General features: G+C 33.6%; 2 protein-coding genes, 1 non-coding gene and 3 pseudogenes across 5 annotated transcripts; 2 read left to right on the forward strand and 4 right to left on the reverse strand.

Moving 5' to 3' along the window:
• Positions 1 to 256: 256 nt before the first annotated feature.
• Positions 257 to 4,096, reverse strand: LOC111004895 (large ribosomal subunit protein uL18). Its single transcript, XM_088127414.1, has 9 exons — positions 3,946 to 4,096; positions 2,830 to 2,899; positions 2,651 to 2,742; positions 2,110 to 2,236; positions 1,945 to 2,024; positions 1,680 to 1,796; positions 1,069 to 1,203; positions 805 to 974; positions 257 to 679 (listed from the first exon to the last, which is right to left on the reverse strand). The coding sequence occupies exons 1-9, from the start codon at positions 3,946 to 3,948 to the stop codon at positions 568 to 570; spliced, it is 906 nt and encodes a 301-aa protein (XP_087983540.1). The 5' UTR covers positions 3,949 to 4,096; the 3' UTR covers positions 257 to 567.
• Positions 4,097 to 5,916: 1,820 nt separating this feature from the next.
• Positions 5,917 to 7,049, forward strand: LOC148209355 (uncharacterized). Its single transcript, XM_088128108.1, has 3 exons — positions 5,917 to 6,138; positions 6,424 to 6,493; positions 6,603 to 7,049. The coding sequence occupies exons 1-3, from the start codon at positions 5,992 to 5,994 to the stop codon at positions 6,788 to 6,790; spliced, it is 405 nt and encodes a 134-aa protein (XP_087984234.1). The 5' UTR covers positions 5,917 to 5,991; the 3' UTR covers positions 6,791 to 7,049.
• A 1,795-nt stretch (positions 7,050 to 8,844) lies between these two features.
• On the reverse strand, positions 8,845 to 9,808 carry LOC148209356 (uncharacterized; annotated as a pseudogene).
• A 3,185-nt stretch (positions 9,809 to 12,993) lies between these two features.
• On the forward strand, positions 12,994 to 16,148 carry LOC148209357 (acyl-[acyl-carrier-protein] desaturase, chloroplastic-like; annotated as a pseudogene). The gene is made up of 3 exons (XR_015792888.1): positions 12,994 to 13,193; positions 14,538 to 15,043; positions 15,492 to 16,148. The product of XR_015792888.1 is annotated as an acyl-[acyl-carrier-protein] desaturase, chloroplastic-like (transcript).
• A 2,572-nt stretch (positions 16,149 to 18,720) lies between these two features.
• On the reverse strand, positions 18,721 to 18,848 carry LOC148209358 (small nucleolar RNA snoR86). The gene has a single exon (XR_015793355.1). It is a non-coding gene; the product is annotated as a small nucleolar RNA snoR86 (small nucleolar RNA).
• Positions 18,849 to 19,557: 709 nt separating this feature from the next.
• LOC148209359 (uncharacterized) lies at positions 19,558 to 25,465 on the reverse strand (annotated as a pseudogene). Its single transcript, XR_015792781.1, has 14 exons — positions 25,403 to 25,465; positions 24,918 to 25,112; positions 24,177 to 24,826; positions 23,982 to 24,082; positions 23,765 to 23,878; positions 23,304 to 23,381; positions 23,075 to 23,167; positions 22,418 to 22,501; positions 22,086 to 22,184; positions 21,918 to 21,980; positions 21,038 to 21,068; positions 20,344 to 20,390; positions 20,141 to 20,199; positions 19,558 to 20,045 (listed from the first exon to the last, which is right to left on the reverse strand). The product of XR_015792781.1 is annotated as an uncharacterized LOC148209359 (transcript).
• Between the last annotated feature and the right edge of the window lie 266 nt (positions 25,466 to 25,731).

The following is a 25,731-nucleotide window of genomic DNA, read 5'->3' on the forward strand; positions in this document are numbered from 1 at the left end:
GGCCTAAAATTCTGACGGTAACAAGTATGGGGGTTGATAAACAAGAATAGCTCCATTTGAATTTATAATATTATTATTATCAATGAAGTAGAAAAGTAAAAGTTCAAAGTGTGTTTGCTTTCCTTATTATATATAAGAATGTATGTTTCTCCGAACCCAAATTCTTATGCATATGCAAATGCAAATATTCATTTTTAAAAGAGGTAAAAAATAAATTAGAGGAGAAAAAGGAACAAGTATATTGAGATGATGAAAATATAAAATCACCAGGCTCACAAATAATTCAAAATTATCAAAAGAAAATTCCTGTGATTGGGTCAGCATATCAACCATCACATAATCGATCCAATGAACAACAAAATATAAGAAAACAAAAGATGCAATTGGCAAAACTGAAAAACCAAGTTAACATCTTCATACCCAGAATCTCATAATTGAACTTTGCCAACTAAAACTAGAACATATGACAGAAACGCTTAAAAGCCTGCAAAATGGATCTTCTCAATTAAACTAAATCGTTTATAATAATGGAATTGGTTGAAATAAACAGGCATCGATTGAGTCGAATCACTCATCGTCCTCGTCGTCGTCGTCAGCTCCAGCAGCAGAATTCAAGGCATTCAAACGCTCAACCAACTTGGCCTTCCTTTCTTCATACGTGAGCTTCTTCAAGTTAAACCTATCAGACAACAGTAACTCCTTAAGATTCATCAAATAATCACCGAACAATAAACAGCAGGTATCAAAGCTGAAAACTAAAAAACAAGTTTAATCATGAATAACGAATAGAGTTTCGCCTTTTACCTCTTGTGCTCCTTTGGTGGTTGCTTCTCAGTTTTCTTCACCAACGGTTCTGAACGGATAGCAGCGTGAACTTTCTTCAACAACTCTTCAATGTTGTCAGGCTCGATTCCCTTTTTGATATAGTCGCTGAAGTGAGATTGATACTTCTCTGGCTCATCCTCCATCAAGGACTGTGGATTAAAAAACTCGGGGTGAACATGATTTTTTATGACTATTCTGATTTCTAAGTCAACTATTCACTGATATTAACTTCTGAAAGTTTACCCTCATGTAGGCAGCAACGTGGCCGCCAAATATGTATTTCCGGTGAACCTCAGCATCGAGCTCCTTGTTATCCTTTGAAAAACCAGCAAACCTCTTGACACTGTGTGGAACATCCAATCCACCATCCAAAGCTCCCTGTGTCATGAAAATACATATAGATTCAGTCTCTAAAAATACAATGGTTTGAGAAAGATACAAAGAGAAACTCAAGCTGTCCTGATGTGGTCAATTTGTAATCATTCAAAAATGCAGTGAACTTACAAACTCCTCACCATAGTTGTAATAAGCCACTAAGTTATAACGAACTTAGAAGATCCAACGTGGAACAGATGTCAGAAAGAACAATATATATATATATATATATATATATATATATATATATTGTGTGTGTGTGTGTGGGTACACATATTTTACATATGTCAAATATTATATAGTTGGTTAAAGGATAATGGTTTAATCATTTTGTATCCAATCACGGTTTAGAAAATAAATAAAGCTACTCGTGTGACATTCATCAAACCATGTAAATCTAGAAGCACAAATAATGAAATATTATAAACAAGAAAAAGAGATGGATATTGTAGCTCATCTAACATGGACTAACTAAATACCTTGAGGGCACCAAAAACACGGTTTCCCGTTGTTGTTCGGACTAGACCAACATCAAGGAGAGCTCTGAAGGGCCTTCGGTTATCTGTGGGTTCCACAGAGAAATCCTCTCCGGTAACCTAATGATACATGATACAAATGCTTTAAGTGGACACAAATAATGATGGAACAGTTGAGCCATAACAGACAAGGTATATTATTACTTCATTTTGTTTAATTTATTTGGTTTTGGTTTTAGATAAGGTCAAGAGAGGGTAGATAGAGTACCTCGAGATTACCCTCATACTCTTTGTCCATCTCAAGGCTCTTCAAGACACGGCGAGCCAAGAGAAGTCCAGTACAGTAAGCTAAACAGTATTCAGATAGGGATAAAAAGTTAATAACAGATCAAAAAGACCCGGCCCCAACAGACTTACACTTGAAAAGAAGTACCTGCCGCATAATTTGTTAGACCAACTTCAAGACCATAATGAGGTAACTCGTGAGAATAAGCTGCAGCAAGAACCATATCACCAGCAATGCTAGAAGATACTATTTGTGCTGTAATATCCTTATTAGTCTACAAATAAACGTTAAGGTCTCCTTTCCCGAGCAAACATAAACAGATCTCACTATTCAAAACAAAAAATGCTCATAAAAAAGTAAAGATACATATTTACAGAACATCAAAAAATAAATCATGGAAAATCAAGGGCTTGAAGTGATCTTAATAAATCATAAAAAGAGGATTGATCCGATGATCCATAAAACCTAACGCTACAATGCATCTGGGGTCGTGACGGGACTTGCGAGTGTGCATCCAAATAAAAATTCCTATTATTGAAGGAAATCATAAAGATTCCTGATTTAAAAAAATAAGTGGGGAAAAAGAGTGAGCAAGATCCAATTCACTCATGCAAGTTCGGTAGAAAAAACAGCTGTAAAATAAAACAATAAATCAATGGCACTACTTAGCCAACTGTTATGAGGATACAAATCTAATAACAAAGCGGTATTTAGGAGTGTTGTACTTGTTCTTGTCTTGATTAATGAGACGAATCCTAGCCCGATAGTCTGTCTTTCCATCTGAATATTATCAAGAGGAGAAAGCACTATCAGAAACCGACCATTAACTTTTCAAGTATATTCATGAGTACAAAAAAATGAAAATACCTCTTCTTCTCTTGTATTTGACCTGGTAGCGTTTGAAGTATGCTTTCGTCTTTTGAGCTTTAGCAAAAGCCTGCAAATAAATCATTAAAATTTGTCTGGCAATACTTTCACTGACATAAATAACAAAGCTAATCGAAACAATGCAGTTACTTGCTTCAATCATTCCCAAAAATGCCTGACGATTTCAGGCATGCTAGGAACAATTCACATATAACAATCATCAGCAAGAATCGAACATATATAAAAATTCATGCGCGTTAGACTAGCTGTACTCCGACTAAGAACACATAAAGAAATGAGAAAAATTATTCTAGAAAGCAACCCAATTGAAGAACAGGCATCATGAATTAGAAATTTAAAATTTTGTGTATTTAAGTTCTAATTTTTAATTAGTATTTTAATACATATATATATAATAAACTTAAAATAAAAATGATAAATATTTGAACAATCCTATTGAAATTTCAAAAATCAAACAATCTTTTTTTAATTTCTAAATTGACCCTTCACAACACCTTTTCCAATGTGATGGGGACCTTTTTCTTCCCAGCAGCCCAGCCAAAATTAATTTTTAATGATTTCACTCATGGCCCAACCTAATTTTTCTCTCTCATAGTTAATAATCCGCCTCTCACTAAAAGAAATCTGCCTCCCACTAACCCTAATTTTCATGTACTAACAAAAAAAAAACCCTAATTTTCATGTACTAAAAAAAACCCTAATTTTCATCAGCCGCCACTTCTTCTTCTGCATACCGCGGCTCCCACCTCTCCAAGTCGCCAACCCTGCTCTGTCGCCCTTCTTCTTCTTCTTCTTCTTCTTCTTCATCTTTCCTTTTCTTCTTTCAGCGTGTCGCGGCCACGATCAGGTTAGTAAAAAAGCCATAATCTTCTGTTTGTTTTTTAATCGAAACGTTTCGATTCGTCCGTTTTTTACGATTCCATCGTCGGCAACTTACGATACATGAAATTTTCGGTTCAAATCTTTTTAACAACACGGCATAACATATCAATTGAATGTATGCACGAAGATTTCCGGAAAAAAAAAAACGAATGCAACAGACCAGAACTTCATGAAACCAAAAGACTATACAACGCAGTTGGGCAAAAATCTAACCATCTCGAGAGCGAAGAGCGAAGGCTTGAAGTACACCGAGGGAATGAGAGATGCGGCGACGGCCTCCAGTCACAGATGAGTAACGAGTTGAATGATATTTGTATAGACTCTAAGGCGAGATCAACGGTTGAGATTGGTCTAGGTTTAATCTTTCCTTTTTAATTCATTTTCGGGAAAATTGATTTTTTTTTTTTTTTTTGCACGAATTGGGTCGGCTGTTGGGCCAGAGAAGCACATTTTATTATTGGGCTTAAAGCCCAATTTCCTATCTGTCCGATTCAACTCGAGTTCCGCGCTTGCCATATGAAAATTAGGTTAAATTTCAGTTAGGTCCCTGCCATGCCATTTCCGTGTAAAATTCTCAAGTGTATTTGTATTTCGGTATTTAAAAATAACAATTTATCCTTTAGACTTAAATTGTTTTTTAAAAACTTTATTTATGATTGGAGTATATATTAACATTATAGAGGTTGATTAAAAAAAGTTGTAATTTTTATAACAAATGTAAAACTGAACACAATTCTAGCTCAACTGTTTAAGAGCCAAGATATATATACGAGAAAAGTAATATTTTTTATCCATTTTAAAAGCAACCATTAAAATAATTATTAAATACATCAATTCGTTCACAATGAGAAAGAGTAGGATGGGGACTTTTTTTCGTAGACCTTTTTGTTCACAACGAAGGCAAAGTGATGCTTACCTTGTCCAAATTAATCTACATATGGTTGGAGCGATTTGGTCGAAGCTCAGTGGTAACGGAAAGTCCCTCGATTGCTTTAGATGCAAGGTCCCATCGAGTGGAAATAATATTAGATTCTATGGTAGTGTGGCACTTGTTCAATCAGAAAGAACAAAATTTAGAAGTTACAACGTGAGATGATAAAACTGGAACTGAGATAATTAACCTACAAATTTGGTGAATTAAAATTTAATTGTTCTGTGGATAATGCTTTTAACATAATCACTCGTGTTTTGACATAGTTATAGAGGACGATGATAATACAACACCACTTTTACAAGGCTTGACTTTTTCTTTTCTATTTTTCTTGCTGTGTTTTGAGGTGGTGTGTTTGTTTTATATTATTTACAAAAATAAAATAGTAATATTTTTAAAATGAATCTATTAGAATATATATTTTAAAAGTATACTGTTCAGAAGAAATTATCAACCGTCATGGTTTCGTGAGAAATTATTTTAAATTTCAGGATTTTGAATAATTCAAATAATTTTAAATTTCTAATTGCGTTTGGAACCCAATGGAATTCAAATCATTAAAAGTAAATATTTTGCTATTATATCCTTGTAATTTAAGATAATATTATATTATAATATAATATTTTAATATAGAATAGTAATCTCAGTCATATATTAAAATCAAATAAAGATTTTAAATTAAACATTGTCAATAAAATTAAAAATGAAAAAACTTATAAACAAATACTTGAAAAAACTTAAAGTCGAATTATTTCAAATGGAAACAAAAATAATTCATATGTTTACTTTTTCTTCTAATGCAACCTCTTACTTGCTTAATATATATATATAATTTTTTTTTTGACATATTTTGATAGAAGAAAAACTCTCGTGAACTTACACAAGAAGGAAACTTTGATAGAAGAAAAACTCTCAGAAGGAAACTTTTAAAAAATTATAAAAATGTTTTAAAAATACTAAAGAGAAATTTTAAATGTATAAAATTTTTTTTTGCTTCAACGATAATTGAATGTAGGGTAAATTTGAAATTAGATATTTTTTTAATTTTAAATCCTGATAAATCTGAACTATTTGAAATGTAAAATTTTGGGACTTAAATTATTTCAATCGACTTTCAAAATCATGTATGATTGGGAATCAAATTCTAGTTCCAGGTTAGCACTCAGTTGAATTGATTAAGACGTCTATTTTGGACGGGATAATCAAGGCGTCTATTTTGGACGGGATAATCGCAGATCTAATTTCTACCACCTAAATTATAGAAAAAATGTTGAGGGAAAAAATGAAAAACTTTAAGAAATTTCAGAGACCATTAATTTAAACCAACAATGGAATATTCAGATCATCAAACTTCACCTCGTCGGATTGAACGGAGTAGAGAAATGGCGCCTGGATGTTCTGTGATGTCCTCCGAGTCCCACCTGTTTCAGAGCTTGAACGGACTTCAACAGCTAGCCGAGATGCGTCGATACAAGGTAATCTGCTTGCTCACTGCTTACTCATGATTTGATCGTCTTGGATTCTGATTCGTTATACTTTATTTACTTGTTCATTCCTTTTTACTACTGAATCAAATGTTGAATTTCGACGTTCCTTTCAATTGAATCACTTCTAATTGCAACTCGATCGATTTTCATTAAATTCGAGGTGGAGAAGTCTCCATTCCTCTTTGAATCATATTCATCGTCTTTTACATGACGTGAAATGCTACATTGAAATTCTGTCTCGTGAGATCGTGATGAATGCTCGTGGCTGTGCAGGCTTGGTTTTTGGATCAATTCGGAGTTCTGCACGACGGGAAACAGCCTTATCCCGGAGCTGTTGTAGCGTGTGCGTTTCCATTCATTAGCTTTACTCGACTGGGTTAGATTCATTACAATAGAGTTTCAACATAAAATTAATAAAATCCCGTTACTTCCTTTGTCATTACATTACACAGTGAAGAAGTTGGCAGAATGTGGCACTAAGATGGTCATTATAAGTAATTCTTCAAGACGCTCATCGACGACGATGGAAAAATTGAAGAGCCTTGGATTTGACCCCAATCTATTTGTTGGAGCCATTACAAGTGGAGAACTCACTCATCAGTACCTTCAAAGGTTGGTAATCGTTTTCTGCAACATATGATACATCTCTTTGACCATAACACTCGTAATGAGAGGAAAATGAGTCAACATTATTCATCTCATCCATTGATGAGGTCACCTCTCTGATATGAACATACAGAAAACGATCAACTAACTAAGCTAACTAATTAATACAACGTTTAACTAATTCAAGTATTTACAACTAACTATAGTTAGCTTAGCTAACTGATATAACCAATAGATTATTATAGACTGTTTGCATAAAAAAATTAATAATTCCTCCATTTTTTCATCATTGTTGGTGATATAGTTAGTCATACTTTAATTGAACTTTTTCTTTATCTTTTCAAGATTTGCTTTCTAATTATTAGTGCCATCTTACCAAACCCAACTTTTTAATTTCCTGATATTTGGTAGAGATTTGTATGGTAAGATTCATTAGATTGCATTATAATGCTATGATTTGCAGGCACAAAAACAACTGTTTTGCTTCCTTAAATCCCACAAATTTTGGTTTTTCTGGTCGGTGTGTAGCTTCTTCAAATCTCTCTATCCTGGTGTTGTGTTGCATAATCATTGTCTAAATCTATTGTGAAATTAAATCCACACCCCTTCATAATTGGGAGTTCATTTTGTATAATTATATAGTTTGAGTTCAAATTAAGCATGTTCTAATTTATAACAAATAAGAAAGAATTTTGAGTATCGGACTTGGATTATTCAGATGAATTTTGGAATGGACTGAGGGATGAAGAAAGATGGGCAGATCCCATCATGATTAAGCCCAAAAAAAACCCGCACCTAATGATCCAATCATCCCACTTTAACAATTAAATCAAGGTTTGCTAAAATCGACCGACACGATTAAATCGAGTCAATTCGACAAATTATTTAGTCTCTAAAGTACCGCGAAATTGTGATGAATATCGATCGAATTTGACCATTATAATTTGGACTTAGTTTCACTTGAAGAGACGTTATATGAGATAACATCTTTACAATTCTTACAAAAACTGATTTATTAACATTACATTGAATAAGAAATATCAACTCAGTTTTACCAAAAAGAAAAAAAGAATCAATATATGTCTATAAAATGTACCAAAATGGTGTTTTGCCAACATGCGACAACACGTACAAATACTTTGGAAAAAGGACGTGGTGGCTCATTAAAATTAGCTGACAACCTCATCAATGGAATCTTATTCTTGCGGCTCTCAAATCTTTCGGGGGAGGACGGAATCTCTTGGGACCATATCCTCTAACCATTCAATTCCTAAACTTCAATCAATTCAGTTTAATATGTTGTTTAAAATTTGTAATTGACTTAGTTGTCTTGGAGTATAGGAAAAGTTTCTTATATCAGTAAAATAAACAAAATAGTAACCACATTTAGTTTTTTCTCAAATATAGCATTTTTTTTAAAAAAAATTGAGGTCCAATTGTAAAATTACAAATTCACCCTTTAATAATATGTAATATATCTATTGATATATATCTCTGATATACTAATGATATACAGTGATTTACTTCTCATATAACTATGATATCTACTAAACTTCTAACATGTCTTGCAACTGATATACCTATAATAACTATTGATTTACCACACTGATATATATGTGATATATATTTAATATGTCTTTAATTTACCATTGATATACTAATATGCTTCTAATTTACATTTATATACATCTGATATAACCATTATATCTCTTAATATAACTATGATATATGTGTGTTGATATCATACTATTATATCCAATATATTTTTTAGATGAAACAATGATGTAAATTTTTTATTTTATTTTTGAAATATAAAGTTATTATATAAAAAATTTGTGAACCCCCAGCAACTAAAAGATAAGTTTAAAATTTTGATAACTTTATAAATTTAAATAGTTGATATCTCTTATATTTAGTATCTAATATTAATATTGAATAAATAGTAATGATATAGTAATCAACATTATTGATAATATTAGTATATTAATCAACAAATTGAATGATAAACTATAATTTAAACGGCTGATATACCACTAAAAATTAAATATTTGATATACCTTATTTTAGTATATCATAAATTAGAAGTACATATATATATGTGTGTGTGTACATTTGATGTATATCAGTGGTATATCTTATAATGTATATCATGGTACATCTGATACTGTATATTAGGGGTATATCGAATGTATATCGAAAGTATATCGAGTTACATTAGATGTTTATCAAAAATATATTTGATGTATGTATATCATATATAAATTGGATGTATCTTTTATATATATATATATATATACACACATACATACATACATTCAATGTATATCAAATATAGATATACATTAGGTATGGTATATCATCAGGATAAAATTGGAATAATAAAAATTCCGAAAATAAAATTCAAATATTTTGTTATATTTGAAATTTTGAAAAGTTAATGACATTTTTTGAAATACATGAAATATTTTTACTAAAATATAACAATTAATGCATAGCTCAGCGATAATTTTAACCTTCACCCCACTTGTTATACTAAAAGAAAAAAAAACAATTAATTAAGTTATATCCGTACAATTGAACTAAAACATTGTTCAAATTTAGTCTTTACAATTGTGCTAAATTAACATTTAGTTTCCCATTTTAAATCGGTAACAAATTAATTCCTACACTTTTTTAAACTAATTTAATTATTTTAATTTAATTCATAAACTTTAGCATACTATAATTTAATTTAGTTTCTACATTGGAGAAACTCCTCAAAACCGGCGGTTGGGTTGACCGGCTGATAACTGCACTGTAATCGGCCGCCCTCTTCCACCGCCGCCGCAGCTTCTGCACGACATCCGACCCGACCCGGCACATGAACTGCACCCAAATCTCTCCATCTGACCACCGACACACATATGCACGTGACCCGACCCGATCCGTTGCAAGTCGGGCACGTGGGCACGCCCCGGCCATCGGCTTCTGGTCCATCACGGACTTCACCACCACCCGCGCCGGCCACCACGCTCAGCCCCGTCGCCAGCTGAGCCAACCCCATCGGATCCATAAATTCTGAGCAGAAAACGGTTCGTTTAGATCGGAGAACAAATTTTAGAAAATTGGGTGAGAGGAAAAAGAACACGGCGAGAGTTAGATATCGAGCAGAGAGATGGCGTTTAAATAAAAGTAAAAATTTGGAAAAATAAGAGACTTGGAATTGGAATTTAGCGAAAAAGGAATTTAAAATTGGTTACTTCTTCGCGAACTTTTCCTGTGAAGTGGGCGAACTTCGAGTTGACGGTTTCCATGGATGGATTTCAATCACGTGTCGAAATTACGGAGCGAGGACGGCAGTCGAGTCAACGTTGGAGGCTTTGACTTTTTGGAGTCTTGCTGATCCCGATGGAGAAGGGGACGGCGGACGGTGGCCGGGAATGTCCACATCGACAGCGTAAATTTTTAATTGAAGATTCAGCGAAGTGAAATGTGGTTCGAGTAGGGCACAATGGGTTTGATCTTACGAGTTGTTTTGCTTTTCTCTCTTTTTCTTGTTTTCCCTTTTAATGCCTACAGAAGAAGATCAAATAAAACATATTTAGATGTATATTATTTCAAATTTTTTTATGTACACTTCTTGTGATTTATTCCATATGTTTTATAAAATGTTAATTTTGTATTCAATTTTAGGAGTAACATAAATTTAAAAATAACGTGGAGGTGTTTACAGGTCACTCACTAACAATAAGTAATAAAGTACGTTTCAAATTTCGTTAATTTTTTGATTGAGGTTGAAAATTTAATCTTCAATCTCATAGTTCTAAAAAAAACTTGACGAATAACAATTCTAAACACCAAAATATATATATATATATATATATATATATATATTTGTTTTTTTTTTTTTTTTTTTTATATTTGGAAAATAGTTTTCAAATAACTTTATTTTTTGAGCTCGAACAAATTACTAATGTTTTAATATGGTGGCAATTTTCGAACAATTCTAAGTTTGAAAACTCGAGTGTGTTGGGTTTGAATTAGGAGTTTTTTTGGGCCAATGGATGTGATTGTATTTGTGGATTGGGCCTTCTGTAATTTTTCAGGAGCTGTGGACCTTTCAGCAACATCGGGAAATTAATCATATTCATCCTTTTATTTTGAGTAATTTTCAAAATAGTCGCTAATATTTATTTGTTTTAAATTTGACCAGTACGTTATTCTCACATATTTCTCAACGTTTTCAATTTCAATAATAGTTTTACCAAAATATTTGAAAATTTTAAACTTTAAAATGGTAAGCAATTTATAGGAAAAACAACAGTAAAAAAAATAAATAACTTAGCTTTTGATATCATATTTGTCCAAATGGCATGCAAATATAGAAATATTTATATGCAAATGATAACTTTGATAATCAGATAATATAATTTTCATATTTTGGCTGCACTAACAAATGTGGAAATAGAAGTTTTGTGAGAAAAGGTTGGTAGGTAGAGAGATAAATTATCTAATTTAAAATGTGAATAAAAAATAGCCCAGTAAATTGTTCATCAGTAAATAAAATTCTATAAGAAAATATTAGTGCATGTGAATTTCATGTTTCGTATAATGGTTTATTTGATTATCAGAAATCTCAATTAAATGTTGGCAAAGATCATTTGATACTTAGGTGCAATGGTAAAGAAAGATTGCATTAGCTTTTATTTTTACTTTTGTAATATAGTATATAAAGCTTTGGAAGCTCCGAAAAGAAAAAAAAAAACAAGTCCTTTATTATTTGGCACTAGAGACTTTTTATTTTTCTTGGAAAAAAAATTATGACGGATATTATGCAATAAAGTTGGTGTGACGTTGAACTTTGGAAAAATGTTTTAAACATATCATATATTATATACATTCAACGCCTTTAAAACTTTCCAAATTGATTACGTGCATTAAAATTTTAAAAGTTTACAATAAATAAATATTAATTTTAACTAAGGTAAATGGTAACATTAAAATTTGACATTCATGTTAAATTAATTTAGGTCCGTTTGGTAACATTCTCCTTGTTTGTTTTCCTTCCCGTTTCTAATTTCTTAAGAAATTTATATTTTGCAACTAACTATATTTTATTTTTTTTTTTTTTTTCAAAATTGTATAGACAGAAACAATCAAAAGAAGATTTTTTTTTTTGCTCCATTTCTAATTTATTTCAAAACATAAATAAAAAGATCGTTTTATCATACTTGAATTCATAGATGTTTATGCCACGCAATTCATTTTTCTTTATTGAAAATGAAGAAACATACACAAAAAACAGAAACGTTACCAAATGAGCTTTTAATATTTGAATTTAAGGATTGTACGTAGTCCCTAAATTTTTTAAAAATTTAAATATTTAAACTTTAAATTGTGATTCTATCGTGAATCTAAACATAGTCTTCTGATGGACAAGAATGCTGGGCATATATTAATTTTTTAACCCTCCCCTCCCATATCCATATTTACCTAAGTGGATATAATTTTTTAAAATAACCCCAAAGTTTATGTTCACTTTGAATATTGTGATTGTTACTGATATGGTTCTACATATCTGTCGATACGTCGACATTTCCATTGACATATCTATGTTTTCATAGGTTTGACATCGACATGAAAGATAATCGCATTTACATTATAGTACAAAAAAATCGACAAATACTAAAATATCAACAAAATGTCACTAATATATACATAATATTAATATTAATTATTTTTAACTAATTTAGAAATAGGAAAACGTTTATTTGTTAATTTAAATATTTTTTACGATTTTTAAAATTTTTCTAACTTTTACGGCGTCAATATTTCCATCGATATTTTCATGAAGAGCTCGGCATTTCCGAAAAACATGTTTTCTTTTAGAAGTTGGTATTGTTATTTTTTTATTTTTTTTTATAAAGTGCTTTTTTTTTTTTGTATAAATAGGAGCTTAGATTCAAAAATTCTTTACAGGGCAGAAAAAGCTGGGCCTTGCCGCTGTCCAAAAGCTTTGTTCCACCAAAAAAAAAAGAAGAAAAAGGGGAAAAAAGCCCATTTTTAGAGAGAGAGAGGAATTGGAGAGAGAGAGAGAGAGAGAGAGAGAGAGAGAGAGAGAGAGAGAGAGAGAGAGAGAGAGGAATTGAGGTTGAAAGTGGAGCATTGCCGGCCAGTCTTAGCATCACATTCACATACGTAAAGTGGCATTTCCAAGGGCGACCATTTTTTTCTCTTCTTCTCTGTGGAGGAAACCGAAGCGGCCGTCCGATAACCGTTTTTCCGGCCAACTCATCGGAATAACGAAGATTGATACCAAACCGCTCGGAAAAAATGGCGCTCAAATTCCATCCTCTCACCTCTCAATCCCCCAAGCTCCCTTCCTTTGCGCTGCCGCAGCTTGCCAGTCTCAGATCTCCCAAGTTCCTTATGGCCTCCACTCTCCGCTCCACCTCCAGGTACCTCGTTTTATGTCCCCTTGTTCTTCTTTCAATGCTTTCCAGATCTTCCTGAATCTTTCGCTTCTCTGCTGTTTACTGCTTTTGCATTGTTTCGCCTTCCATTCGCTCGTTTTTCCTTATTTACCACCACATCGCTCTCTCCGTTCATCTCAGAAGAATTCGATTCGATTTGGTTTGTTAACGATGCTTTTTTCCTTTTTTCTCAGCCTCTAGTTCTTTTTTTTTCATCCGAGGATTGTCATTTAATTACATAGTTGGCGGCGTTTTGGTTTTTGGTTTTTTTCTTTTTTTTTTGTACTAATGCGCTGGTCTCTTTTGTGTTTCTATGCGCATTATATGTTGTGTATGCGGTTTGTATTTGATTTTAAGATAATTGTTGTAGTTCCATTGGAATTTCATAGATTTTCTTCATATCGTTGTACTTTTGGCGAATGCGTTTGATCTCTTTTATTCATGTGAAAAGTGCTCGTGTATGGCGGTGGATATGGACATTTTTCAGTATATCATCTTGAGTGAATGGTTATGGCTTGCTGGTAGGAACAGCTTTCATCCTTATCTATTGTAATTCTTGAGAATGAAAATAGATGTTCAATTTTCTTTTTTTTTTTTGTGGGCCTGTGTGGTTGCATGATCGTCCATTTGGTATTCTCTGGTTTATTTGGCAGTGTGGTGTTCAATGCTCTGTCTTGTTTTGAATGTTCTGTCTTGTTTTGGAGGCTTCTTGGTGCAGGTCTGTCCTTGGAATTTTTGGTCTTAACTTGATAGCTTCCTTTATTATGTGGCACCACCATGGGCTCTTGATGTCCTTGCTCAATTATTCCACATTTTGGTCCTCCGCTGCTCATTCATTCCTCATTATGAACTTCTCCTGCTCATATGTTTAAAAAAAAACCTTAAAGAGGCCAAGTTTTTCTGATTGTAACTCTTGATTTAATTAATCCAGTTTTTTTACCTGCCGTGGTTGCTTGAAAAAATGTGTATTCTTTGGAAGTACTCAATGGATTTAAAATTTAGTCACCTGGTTTGTATCATATATGTTCTGTAATGAAATTGACATATGGGAAACATATACTTAAGATGTCTTGGCGACGTATGGTATGACCATTTTGTTGTGCAGTTCTGTTCTGCCCTGTCGTCGATCCAGCAGGTCTTTTGTAAACAATTCCCTTTGTCACAACACTTACAATTGTGAAACAAATCTCATTTGCTTGAAGGAAATGTTTTAACTCAATTGTGTAGGAGTTTCCAGAATGCTACTCTAAACTATATGATCTGCACGTGCAGTGACAACAATTTAACTCATTGACTATTTTGATTCTTTTTGTTTCCTCAATATACCAGGGAGGTTGAGACCCTTAAGAACCTTTTTATGCCTCCTAGGGAAGTGCATCTTCAAGTAACTCACTCAATGCCGCCCCAGAAGATAGAGATGTTTAAATCTTTGGATGGGAGAATTGCGTGAAGAGAACATTTGGGTTCATTTGAAGCCAGTGGAGAGGTGTTGGCAACCACAGGACTTTTTTGCCAGATCCGGCATCCGATGGATTTCACGAGCAAGTCATGGAGCTTAGAGAGAGGCAAAGGAAATCCGGATGATTACTTTGTCGTTTTAGTGGGAGACATGATTACAGAAGAGGCCCTTCCTACTTATCAGACAATGCTGAATACCTTAGATGGAGTCAGGGACGAACAGGAGCAAGCCTCACTTCTTGGGCGATTTGGACAAGGGCTTGGACTGCTGAAGAGAACAGGCATGGGGACCTACTAAATAATACCTTTACCTATCTGGGCGAGTGGACATGAGGCAGATTGAGAAAACAATTCAGTATTTGATTGGATCAGGAATGGTGAGATCCATCTCAACCTATCGAATTTTCCTTTTCCTCATAGCATTACTTTGACGGTACTTTTTAACTTGAAACTCATGAACTATAAGAGTACAGTATGTACATAAAGCTACACATGCGATCCCCTTGTGCATTCTTTGCAATTTCGGCAGCATTTTGGAGTATTGCATCAGTTTCTATCTGAAAATTCCAGTTTATCTTGTTTTCTGGGTCAAGTATATACTTCATAAAGATTTGTTTTTTGGGTATCATTCTCCTTTCGTTCGTGGATATAAAGCTTGCCCATATATAAGCTACAGTTTTTTTACATGCAACTAGGTTATATTGTGAAATAAGTTGGTATTGGAGGTGTCCTGATTGTTTACAAACTGATCGGCCCTTCAATTTTTTCTTTGATCCTTATAAGTTCTTCAAATTCTTTTTTGATTTCTATGGAATGTGTTTGTAGGATCCAAGGACTGAAAAAATCCCTACCTAGGATTCATCTATACCTCATTTCAAGAAAGGGCAACCTTCATCTCCCATGGGAACACTGCCAGACAAGCAAAACAGCATGGAGACATAAAGTTGGCTCAAATATGTGGAACAATTGCAGCCGATGAGAGCGACACGAGACTGCTTATACAAAAATTGTCGAAAGCTCTTTGAGATAGACCCTGAAGGAACTGTCATAGCCTTTGAAGACATGATGAGGAAGAAAGTCTCAATGCCACCCATCTGATGTACGACGGGCGTGACGACAACCTGTTCGATCACTTCTCTCGGCTGTTGCACAGCGACTGGGGGTCTACACAGCCAAGGACTATGCAGACATATTGGAGTTTTTAGTTGGAGATGGAAGGTGGAAAAGCTAACAGGACTCTCAGCTGAGGGGCAGAAGGCTCAGGATTATGTGTGTGGGTTGCCTGCAAGGATTAGAAGGCTGGAAGAAGAGCTCAAGGGCGGGGCGAAAGAAGCCGCTACCATTCCTTCCGTTCAGCTGATCTTCATCGGGAGGTTAAGCTGTAGTAGGGTTGAAAGGCAGAAGAAGAAGTGCATGGAAGAATCTCAGAATCTCAGAGGTTTTAATAGGAAAAAGAGCAGAAATCATCATTTGGGTGTGTAGTTTTAATCTGTTTAAGAACCAATCTTAGTATCATTTTCTTTGCTCTATTTTGAACAACCCCTCTCCCTCCCTCACCAAAAAAAAAAAGAAAAAGAAGAAATGTGTGTGTGACTGTAGATATATGATTGTGCTTTGGTCAATTAGAAATAGAGGTAGGAAGTTCAAGTCAGTGTTCTTTCTGTTTGTGGTTTTACTTTTTTTGAGTCATTTATTTTCCACTCTCCTACTGTAAAATCTGTTTCCGAGTGTAACAAAACAATCTACAATTTTGATCATAAAAATTCTCCCTTGTTTTCTCCACTCTCACTTCCCTTGAGTTCACAGTCACAGCTACGGTGTAACCTAGAAAAAGAGCATCATTCTGTACATCGCATTCTCCCAATATTAGAAAAAGCTATGTTCTTTATTCTCTCTCTCGCACTGTCCACGTATAAGATCGCATTGGAGGTTTAAATACTATTCTCCGTCTACTTTTGAAATTTTCCGCAATTTTCGTCCCTTCACTTCTTTTCATAATTTCCTTACCCACAAATTTATATTAAAGAACTTATTGCCACCTGTGATACATGGGAAGTACGAACAAAAAAAAAAGAATGATAAATCAATCGACTCTAACTATTGGTAAACTTTAATTATTATACAACATGTGTGGGTGGGGGGTTCGAACTCATAATCTCTTAGTAAATTTCTATTATTATTATTTTTAAACTTTTGAAATATGTAGTGAAGTATTTGATGTTGATTTTTTTTTCCCTCATGACACAACAAATATCAAAAATTATATATAAAAAATTTACGTTCCCAGTCAATGTAGGATTGGACAAACTTTGTCCCTCAAATTTTATTTTTTTTTATAATTCAAATTTGAATTCTTTTCTTCACTCTTCTTTTTTGTTTGAATTAACCTTTTCTTCACTCTTATATTTCTATTCCTCCCCACTAAAAAGGAACATCCTGACATTTTGATCAACATCAATATTTCAATAATGGGTGAGATTCCCATAAACTGTTGAAATTCCAACACCTAACAAGCTAAACGATTATTTCACAAATTTGCTTTAAATTTCAATATTATTTTAAACATTTTACTTCCTGTACATCTATATTTATTTCAATTATTTTCTTAAGGTAATAATTTTAACATCAATTAATATTTAGGTGTGGAATACAAGGGAGTAGGTAGGAATTGAGCTACATTTTGGACCCCAAGCAACAACTCCTTTACTATTAATCTCTTATTTCCTCCTTCCTCTCAATGATCATTTTATTTAGGGTTTAATATTAACTCTCAAAAGATGATCCTTGTAATATAATATATATATATATTTGGAATATTTCTTATTCTTCTTTCCCCCCCACAATATTCATCAGCCACCAAATCCAATCAGTAAAAATAATTTAAATTAACATGGTAAGAACTCTTACTCTATCCTACCTTTTACCATTCCATTTTTTGCCAATTGTATTAAAAACTATATTTTTTACAAATAAAACAACTCTGTTCACAAATTTAAATATCCAGCTTTAAATATATAAAACAAATATCATCTTTCAATTAAAAATCCAAATATAAATATTAAGATCTCTAACTTTTTGAAAAAAAATATCTTCATCAAATAAATTTACTCTTAGTTTTCAATACTATCCTAGTCCTATCCTAGTCCATGTAATTCTTCCAAGAATTAACACATGAAGATAATCCTTAATACTTTTTTATTATCATTTATTTTTCACAATTTTAATCTGATACTTCACTCTCTTAAAATATATTATAAATGAAATTTAAAAACATTCTAAATAGAATTTGAATTAAAATTTTACAAATAAAAGTCATGCTTTAAAGTACAGTAACAAATTGGACAAACAGCAAAAATTGTTAATACCTAAATCTGTTCTACAGGAATATTTAAAAATCCCATTATAGACGTCGATATTTTAATCATTGATTATAAGACATTCATGGCAGATTTGATCAAATTCATTACTTTTATAATGGACCAAGCCGACTTGTCCCAAACAATTATTCGGAAAATTTCAACAAACATTTTTTTATTTTATACTCAAGGAAGGCATATTCGTTGGAATACCGATAATCGATTCCGAGCGTAGATTCAACCAATTAATAGATGCAATACACCAAGTAATTCCCGATTCATATATTATAATTCGCGATTAAAAGGAAGATTACTGGCCATACTCTAAACCTCTACCCTAAACGATGAACATACATGAGAGAACCCTAACAGAACCATAGGACAAGATGAAAAAGCCATTGCAGAAAGACTAAAAAACAATTATCGTCGTTCGGAAAACAAAAACATTTCAGATTTGTGAAGAAATGAAAAAGGTTTGAAGTCTGCGGATGAGGATTGGATTCACACATTCGAACCAAAATCCAACTTCAGTTTCAAGAATTTAATTCAAATGGGGAATGAGTGTAAAAATAAACTCTTGCATAAACGAAACAGAAAGTCATGGATACTTTAGGGCTATATATTGTATGCCTACTTTGATCCGAAATGATTTAATCAAAAGAAATAGATCAGAAAGAGGAGGTCTAAAAGATGGAATGAGTGTAGCGACTTGTTCGAGGCCATGATCAAAACTAAAGATGATTTGACAGGCACGGAGAACCGCTATCATCAGTATTGCCAACCTTCAATGCAATTCACGCCATTATTATAACAGACGCCCTTGCTCTGCAAATTGGCTTTCCTCCAATTTCTTCTTCAATTTGAAATTTCAAAGGCTCTAACAAAGCAGAGAGAGACAGAGAGAGAGTAAGCTGAAACTCTACAAAAACCCTAAAAGAAGCGTCGGCATTAACGAAGACGAAGGAACCCTAAAAATGAGGACTGAGAGACGATTCTGCAGTAATAGGGCATCGGGGGCGGCTTTTATAGACTCGGAAACCCTAATCGCAGCATATTGGGAATTACAAATGGGCCCTTGCTATTCCACAACGCTATCCATTATTGGGCTTTCGGGCCCAATAACTTAGACATGTTTGTTGAATCCAACCCAACTCAAATATGTTGTGATTCACCCAAATCCAACTCGAACAAACTTCTAAGTTATAACTCAACCCAATTCACACTGTTAATCAAACATTGTTGAGAGTGAAAATTTGAAACTTCGATCTTCAACAGAGATTGTTAGTGAAGTTTGACTCCTAAATTGAGTTTTTTGAACCACATTTACTTTCCCTTTTTAAGGATTATAGGTAGGGATTCTAAAATTTGACCTTGTATTTCATCAAAAAAAAAAAAAAAAAACGTAAATTTTTAGCTTAACAAATTAAAATCGGCTCTGCTTTCCAAACTTTAATGTAATCATGTGATCAAATGCCATTAACTTACAAGTTGCCACCAATAATGCCATATTTTATCATTGACTAAGAATCATAATATGCAAAACGCAAGAGAAAACAGTAGATTTAGCAATATTGAATTAGTATGTGCAAAGAACTCTACATCTTTTCTGAAGAGAGAGAGAAGAAAAGGCAAATTCATTAGTAGCTCACTATATTTCTTGAGCAGCTTATCCAAGCCATTCATTTCATCTTGCTACACTTTTTAAGACTACTTGGATCAGCAATCAAGTTCAGAACAAGGAGCTTTCATCATAAACCATTATTGACTGCCAGAAAATCTTGTCGTGTCCTATGCCTCAGAAAGGTCTACACTCTCACTGACTGGGATTGTTGCTTCCGGCGATCTGTTTTGGACGCCTTCATCGACCGAGGGCTGAGATTCGTGCTTTGCAGCAGCCTGCAACACCCTGTTTTGAACATCCAAGGAGGAAGGAGATGTCGGTAATCCAACGCCATTCGTCTCCAATTTCTCGGCAGCCCACGATAATGCCTGAGCTCCAAGACTGACCGGAGTAAACAACAGCCTAAAAAGAACCACGAGATGGAATATTTAGACTTTTTTTTAATACTCTAGTTAGATGATCAAATAGACTGGTACTGGGTTAGTTGAACTTCACACCTCACATCTTTCTTTAAATCTTCAGCATCTTCATAAGATGTGACCCGCCGATAAATTGTCTGGTCGGGTTACCAAACGATATCAATTTAACAGTAGAGTAATAGTATTTCCAAAGTGTAGACAGCGTAACTATTTCTACTTGTAAATATGAAAATTAGATCTATGGGTTTTGATTAGTTCAACTTGCAGAACACAAGAAGTACCTGACCAAGGCCAATAATGCCAATTATTTGAAGCGAAGTCTCCCATTCTGACAGACAATGAATCGTACTTGTCAGTAAAAGATTAAAGAACCTAATTCAATCAGAGGTGCATCTCTATCTAGCAAAATCTAGCCCTTTTTTATGGATCTTTTGTTTCCAAATAGAAATAGTAGAGACATTCCAGTATTTAATATTTTCAAATGATACCCACACTTGGATTTGTTTTCATGATGACCACTAAAAATGAAATTATTTTCAAATGATATCAGGTTGAATTGTTTGAATTTGATAATAATGGTTTTTTCTCTGTTCATATAAAAAAAATCATCTAAAAAATGATCTGCTAATTCTATTTCCAAATATCATAAATATAAATTATAAACATGGTTTTATTACACCACACAATTACACAGAAGTTATTGTATGAATTATGATGTTGGACAAGGACTACGGATCACACCAAGATTTCCGGACATTTTTTAATTCCTAGGTAGAAACTGGCCATAATCTCAAAATCATGATAAGGCTTATAGTACTAAAAAAATCAAGGATTAATTAAAGACATCCACCTCACTTGAGATTAGCAAAAAAGTGCATTAACACATGTAGAAAGATGAGTATTAAGGTTCTGCTGAATTAAACAGAACTAAAAGATTTTATTAACACAGTACATTGTAAATGAGACTTGCGTTACCTAGTAAAGCATACAAAGTTGCAGCGAGACCCTGCACATAAAGAAGAACCAAGTTTGGAGAAAGATGAACATCAGAGCGAGCCCCCAACCAAAAAAATAATTAAATAAAAAGGGAAGAACTTTTACAGAAATGTGAAATAAATATTTTATCAAGCAATATGAACCTGATATCTACCAAACGAGCATTAATATGGCAGGACTAGGACACTGAGGGAAAGTAATAGAGAGTCGGAAAATGTATTCTTAGAATTACTTTTCAAATGATTTTTACTGGAAAAGTTTGATTAGAATTGGAAAATTACTAAAGGAAAGACATTTAAATTGCAAACAATATGGCAAAGTGAGAGAAAGTACGAAAGAAAGAGAAATGTGTATGTAAAGATTAGTATGTCAGTATGTGTAATAAGCTACAAAGAAAGATTAGCAACAGAATGTGTGTAGAAAGAAGATAGTGAGAGAAAGTATGTAGAGAGACTAGTAAGAAAGAAGTGTATATAAAAAGAAAATAATGGGATAAAATGTGTATGTTGAGAGGGATTAATAATAAAGCAATTGAACCAAAAGAAACTGATAAAGCAGTTATCAATGATTTTTTTTGGGAAAGCTCTACTAAATGCTTTTAACATCTTTCAAACATACTTTCAATTGTAAACCAACATAAATAAATGCAGAAGTACTTATTCACCACTTAAAAATACTTTTACGCGCTGGTCAAAAGCACTACCAAACATGGGGATAATGAAATGCTTAGTCCATCCCTCTGATTGTAATGCTTTACTTGAGATGGAGATAACTATCGGAGCAAAAGTCATGTATAAAAAATTAATCAAATGGTCATCGATCTCTTACTGAAATATTTTGTAAGTAAATTTAATCTTACCAAACTATAACTGAGAACTTGCACAGGAGATGGACTTATTTCCTCCAGGATTGCCTCAGCTTCCTGAAATAATTGCAGTTTGACTCGGAAGTCACAAAAACATAGGAACTAGATATCTCTTTGAGATATTTTCAATAATTTTGGATAAGTATAAAAAACATTAGATACCTCATTAAGTATGCTAAGCGCGGTTTCAGATTTGAGCTCCTTGATGCGGAGGCCTTGTTTCACCCAAGACTGAAATCCACCTTGGATCAAGTATGGTTTCTGTCAAGAATATCCAAAAGGTATTTAATCTTGAGCAATCTTGAATGTAAGAACATTCAATTACATGATTTGTAAGAATTATTTCCAAAAATTACTTGAAATAATAATAATAATATTTTAATATTAAGTTATTGGTAGGCAATTCAACAGATATTAGGAAAAATATTAGGATTGCCTCTCCATTTGTTTTTGTACGTTCATGTAAAAGAATTTTCGGATTACAGAATACTTGCCTTAACCCCGAGTTTCCTCAATGATCTAGCAATATTTTTAGAACCTGTACCATTGGTATCCATGACAATGACCTTGGACCTGTCCTACAGAGAGCACAAGCCAATAATCACATCATTAATCAAACCAAATCCTATTTTCTAGAAATGGATATCACGAGAAAGTGCAGATTTAATATCAAACAATACATTAATACAGACACACACAAGTTGCCAAAGTGACATCTTTCGAAATAGAATAGGTCATAATGGCAACTGCAGAAATTGGAACATTTATTTCATGCAACTTGGTCATTGGCATGTATATTTCAGATTAATTAGTAAAGAAAATAAAAGGTAAGAAATTATCTACAGAAGGCACTACTCTTTTTTTTTTTTAAGACAGCAACAGCAACACGTGGGATAGAGATTCGAACCCACAACTTTTTAGTCGGAGAAATATATCTCAATCAGTTGAGCTATACTAAAGTTGGCAGCAGGCAACTACTAACAACAAATGAAGAAACTAAGGAAATAAAAGTATCAAAATCCTTTCTGCAGTTTCAAACATAAAAACAGTAGGAATTTTTTTTTGAGTTCCATGTCGTAACTTCTTTCACTGTCAAACTTTAGAAAATAGCCAAGCGTCCAAGCCACTTAAGAAGAGGAAAAACCAACTACCTGAACAATCTTTAAGTTCCGGATGACAGATGCAAGTAAAGTGTCATCAAGGTCTCTTCCACTCGTCACTAACTTCCTTATAGAGCCATCAACCTGAAAATTAAGTACAAAAATTAAACTTTAAAAAGAAGCATAGAGTAGAATACAGTGCTTGTTTTTTCTGCCACTAAGAGCATTTAATTTATCTGAATACAAAATTTCCAAATTAAAAAGATGCATATGAACCAACCTCTGGTAGGGTTACACTTGCATAACGAGCTCGTGCTCGGCGTCTTAGATCTGGAATGCCATCTTTTTCTCTCAAATCCTTTAGAAAGAGAAGGGAAAAAGAACAAATTAAAATTTTTTGAAACTTTCTATTAAAATTTTTCATGATGGGGAAGTCCATATTTCATTGATGCCATATTGCATATTGGACAAGTCAGGAAAATATTAGAATTCAGACAGTAGCCAAGATAGTTGATTTTAAAGGAAGAAGTTACTTTTTTCTTTCTTTCCTATTCCTCCTTTTTTTCTTTGATCCAGGACATGATGACGTTTCAATAACTTTATATGACATATTTCATGGAACTTTGAAGAGTAGGGTTCGAATGAAACATTCAATAGAACAGTTATTTTGTTGAGAAATAAGGACTTTAAACATGCTCAATCCTGTGAATACAAAGGCCGTGAAATTTTACAGTCTCTTGCCTCAGGCCGGACATCAATAAGAACAGCATTTTCTGATCCTTTCAGGAGCTCAAAGGTTGATTGAGGGGATAAATCTCCAGAATAACACTATATGTCCATGTCCAATAGAAAACCCTGCACAAATCTGATTAAAATTTTAAACCTCAAAGCAATGGATTCTATGTTCTACATACTACATCATAATGAAGATATGCTCAAGCTTAAAGAATAACCATACCACAGAGTGACGGAGGTTCCAAGGAGGAGCAAAAATGGAACAAGGGGATCACTTGGATCTAAGCCAAGGGTTTTCTCCAAACTCTCAACAGTTAGGTAAGCCTGTTTTTCAAAAAATCATCACAATTGGGATGCTAATGATAAGTTAATAACTTAATATATCATTTAAACAAACATCTTAACTTTTAATTAATACCTGTTGAAAACCAGTTTTGACAGGCTCAAGATTTCAGCTGCTCTTTGCTCGGACGAACTTAGAGCATTCCTGATCTCAGGAGGAAAGAGTTCCTTGACTGATCCATAGGTGTAGACAACAAATGAAGTTGAATTTATCAGAGAATCCTCAATTGCAACAACTGCATGTCTTAGTAAGTCAATTGCAAAACCAGAAGCCTTAATCGAGCTTTCCTTAAATCCAGTTGAAAAGTTGGTCAGTTTATTACGACCTTGTTCCCCAACCTGATCAGCAGACGAAAATATACCATTGAAGGCATCATCTACAGTTTGATTGGCCTGTTTAACCACGGTTGATATGGATGAATTAATTGTATCCAATGATTTCTCGATAGTGTTTTTCTCCTTTTTGTATAGAAGCATTGAAGGACTCACTGACACGATCAAAAAAATCCTCTGCACTTGCTTTGATGCTCGATACTGAATTATTAGCCACATTTAAGGAGTCAGAGACAGAGAGGATTTTATTGGATGCAATGTTGTCAGTTAAAACGGTTTCATTCTATACAGGTACAACTTGAACTGATGTAATTTCAGCAGGTTGTCCAGAAACATTAAGGAGTGTCTCTCCTCCTTCAGATAAACTGGAATTCTCTACATATTTCACTCCACCTGTCAGAATGGTGTTCTTCGTTTATTGTCACAACTGTACAACCAGCAATTTAGATTATTGATGCATTTTGAAACCAATAACTATTTTTACCCATGAATAATGGCTGTTTAGCGCTTGCAGTCAAATTAGAGAAAGAAGGTCTTGTGGCATAAGTTCTAGGAAACCTCCATGGAAACGAGTTCCACGAAGCAAGCCCATGAAGCTCCCTTCTTCTGTAGCATGGCTGCCAACATGAATATCCTTTTGGTATGGAAGTAAGAGTCTCCGGCCACCGTGGAAAGTAAACTGCAGGTTTATTCTTCCAAGTTAGAAACATTTGGTTACTTCATACAGTTCAAGGATTGACGCACCCAGACATTAAACAGGTCTTTAATGCCCAGAACCTCCGAGTAAAAATTCATCGGTTTGATTAACACAACTCCAAATTAAGAAGGTGCCATCAACTAAATGCTCATTGATTTATTCTCCAGCAGATTACTAATCATCAGTTTTGAAATCTGTATAGCATTTTTGTACGGATGCTGAATGATTGATAAAAAGTAGTTTAAAAGCAGAAGTTTGGAACAAGTTCCCACCTTAGATTGAGAAGAACAGCTGGGAGACGCCGAGCAAACCGACAACATTTTGAATCAAATCCAACAAATGATAAGAATGATGGAAAAGCTTCAAAAGCCTCTCATCCTGCTATAAATGAGAAGAAGCTCAGATTAGAAGAGAGAGAACACAGAAACTCCGAAAGTCAAAACCATTCACCGAGTAAGAACAAAAAACCTCGAAATTATAACAAACACACGGATTGAGATCAAAACTAAGCCAAACATTGCCGATCCATGGAACAATTAGATATTAAGAAGCAAATGGTATAAGATCATTTTTATTTCGCCCTGAGGTAGTGGGAAACGCG

Source organism: Momordica charantia, assembly GCF_013281855.1.
Source record: "Momordica charantia cultivar OHB3-1 chromosome 8 unlocalized genomic scaffold, Mcharantia_2.0 BLBB01000008.1, whole genome shotgun sequence".
Lineage (NCBI taxonomy): Eukaryota > Viridiplantae > Streptophyta > Magnoliopsida > Cucurbitales > Cucurbitaceae > Momordica > Momordica charantia.

Bases quoted from the DNA above. Each gene is read 5' to 3' on its own strand.
- LOC111004895 (XM_088127414.1), bottom strand. The intron at 2,025-2,109 runs GTACTTCTTTTC...AATACTGTTTAG, and splicing joins TCTAACAAATTATGCGGCAG to CTTACTGTACTGGACTTCTC. The intron at 680-804 runs GTAAAAGGCGAA...GTTGTCTGATAG, and splicing joins CCACCAAAGGAGCACAAGAG to GTTTAACTTGAAGAAGCTCA.
- LOC148209355 (XM_088128108.1), top strand. From the start codon at position 5,992: ATGGAATATTCAGATCATCAAACTTCACCTCGTCGGATTGAACGGAGT. The intron at 6,139-6,423 runs GTAATCTGCTTG...GTGGCTGTGCAG, and splicing joins CCGAGATGCGTCGATACAAG to GCTTGGTTTTTGGATCAATT. The intron at 6,494-6,602 runs GTGCGTTTCCAT...TACATTACACAG, and splicing joins TCCCGGAGCTGTTGTAGCGT to TGAAGAAGTTGGCAGAATGT.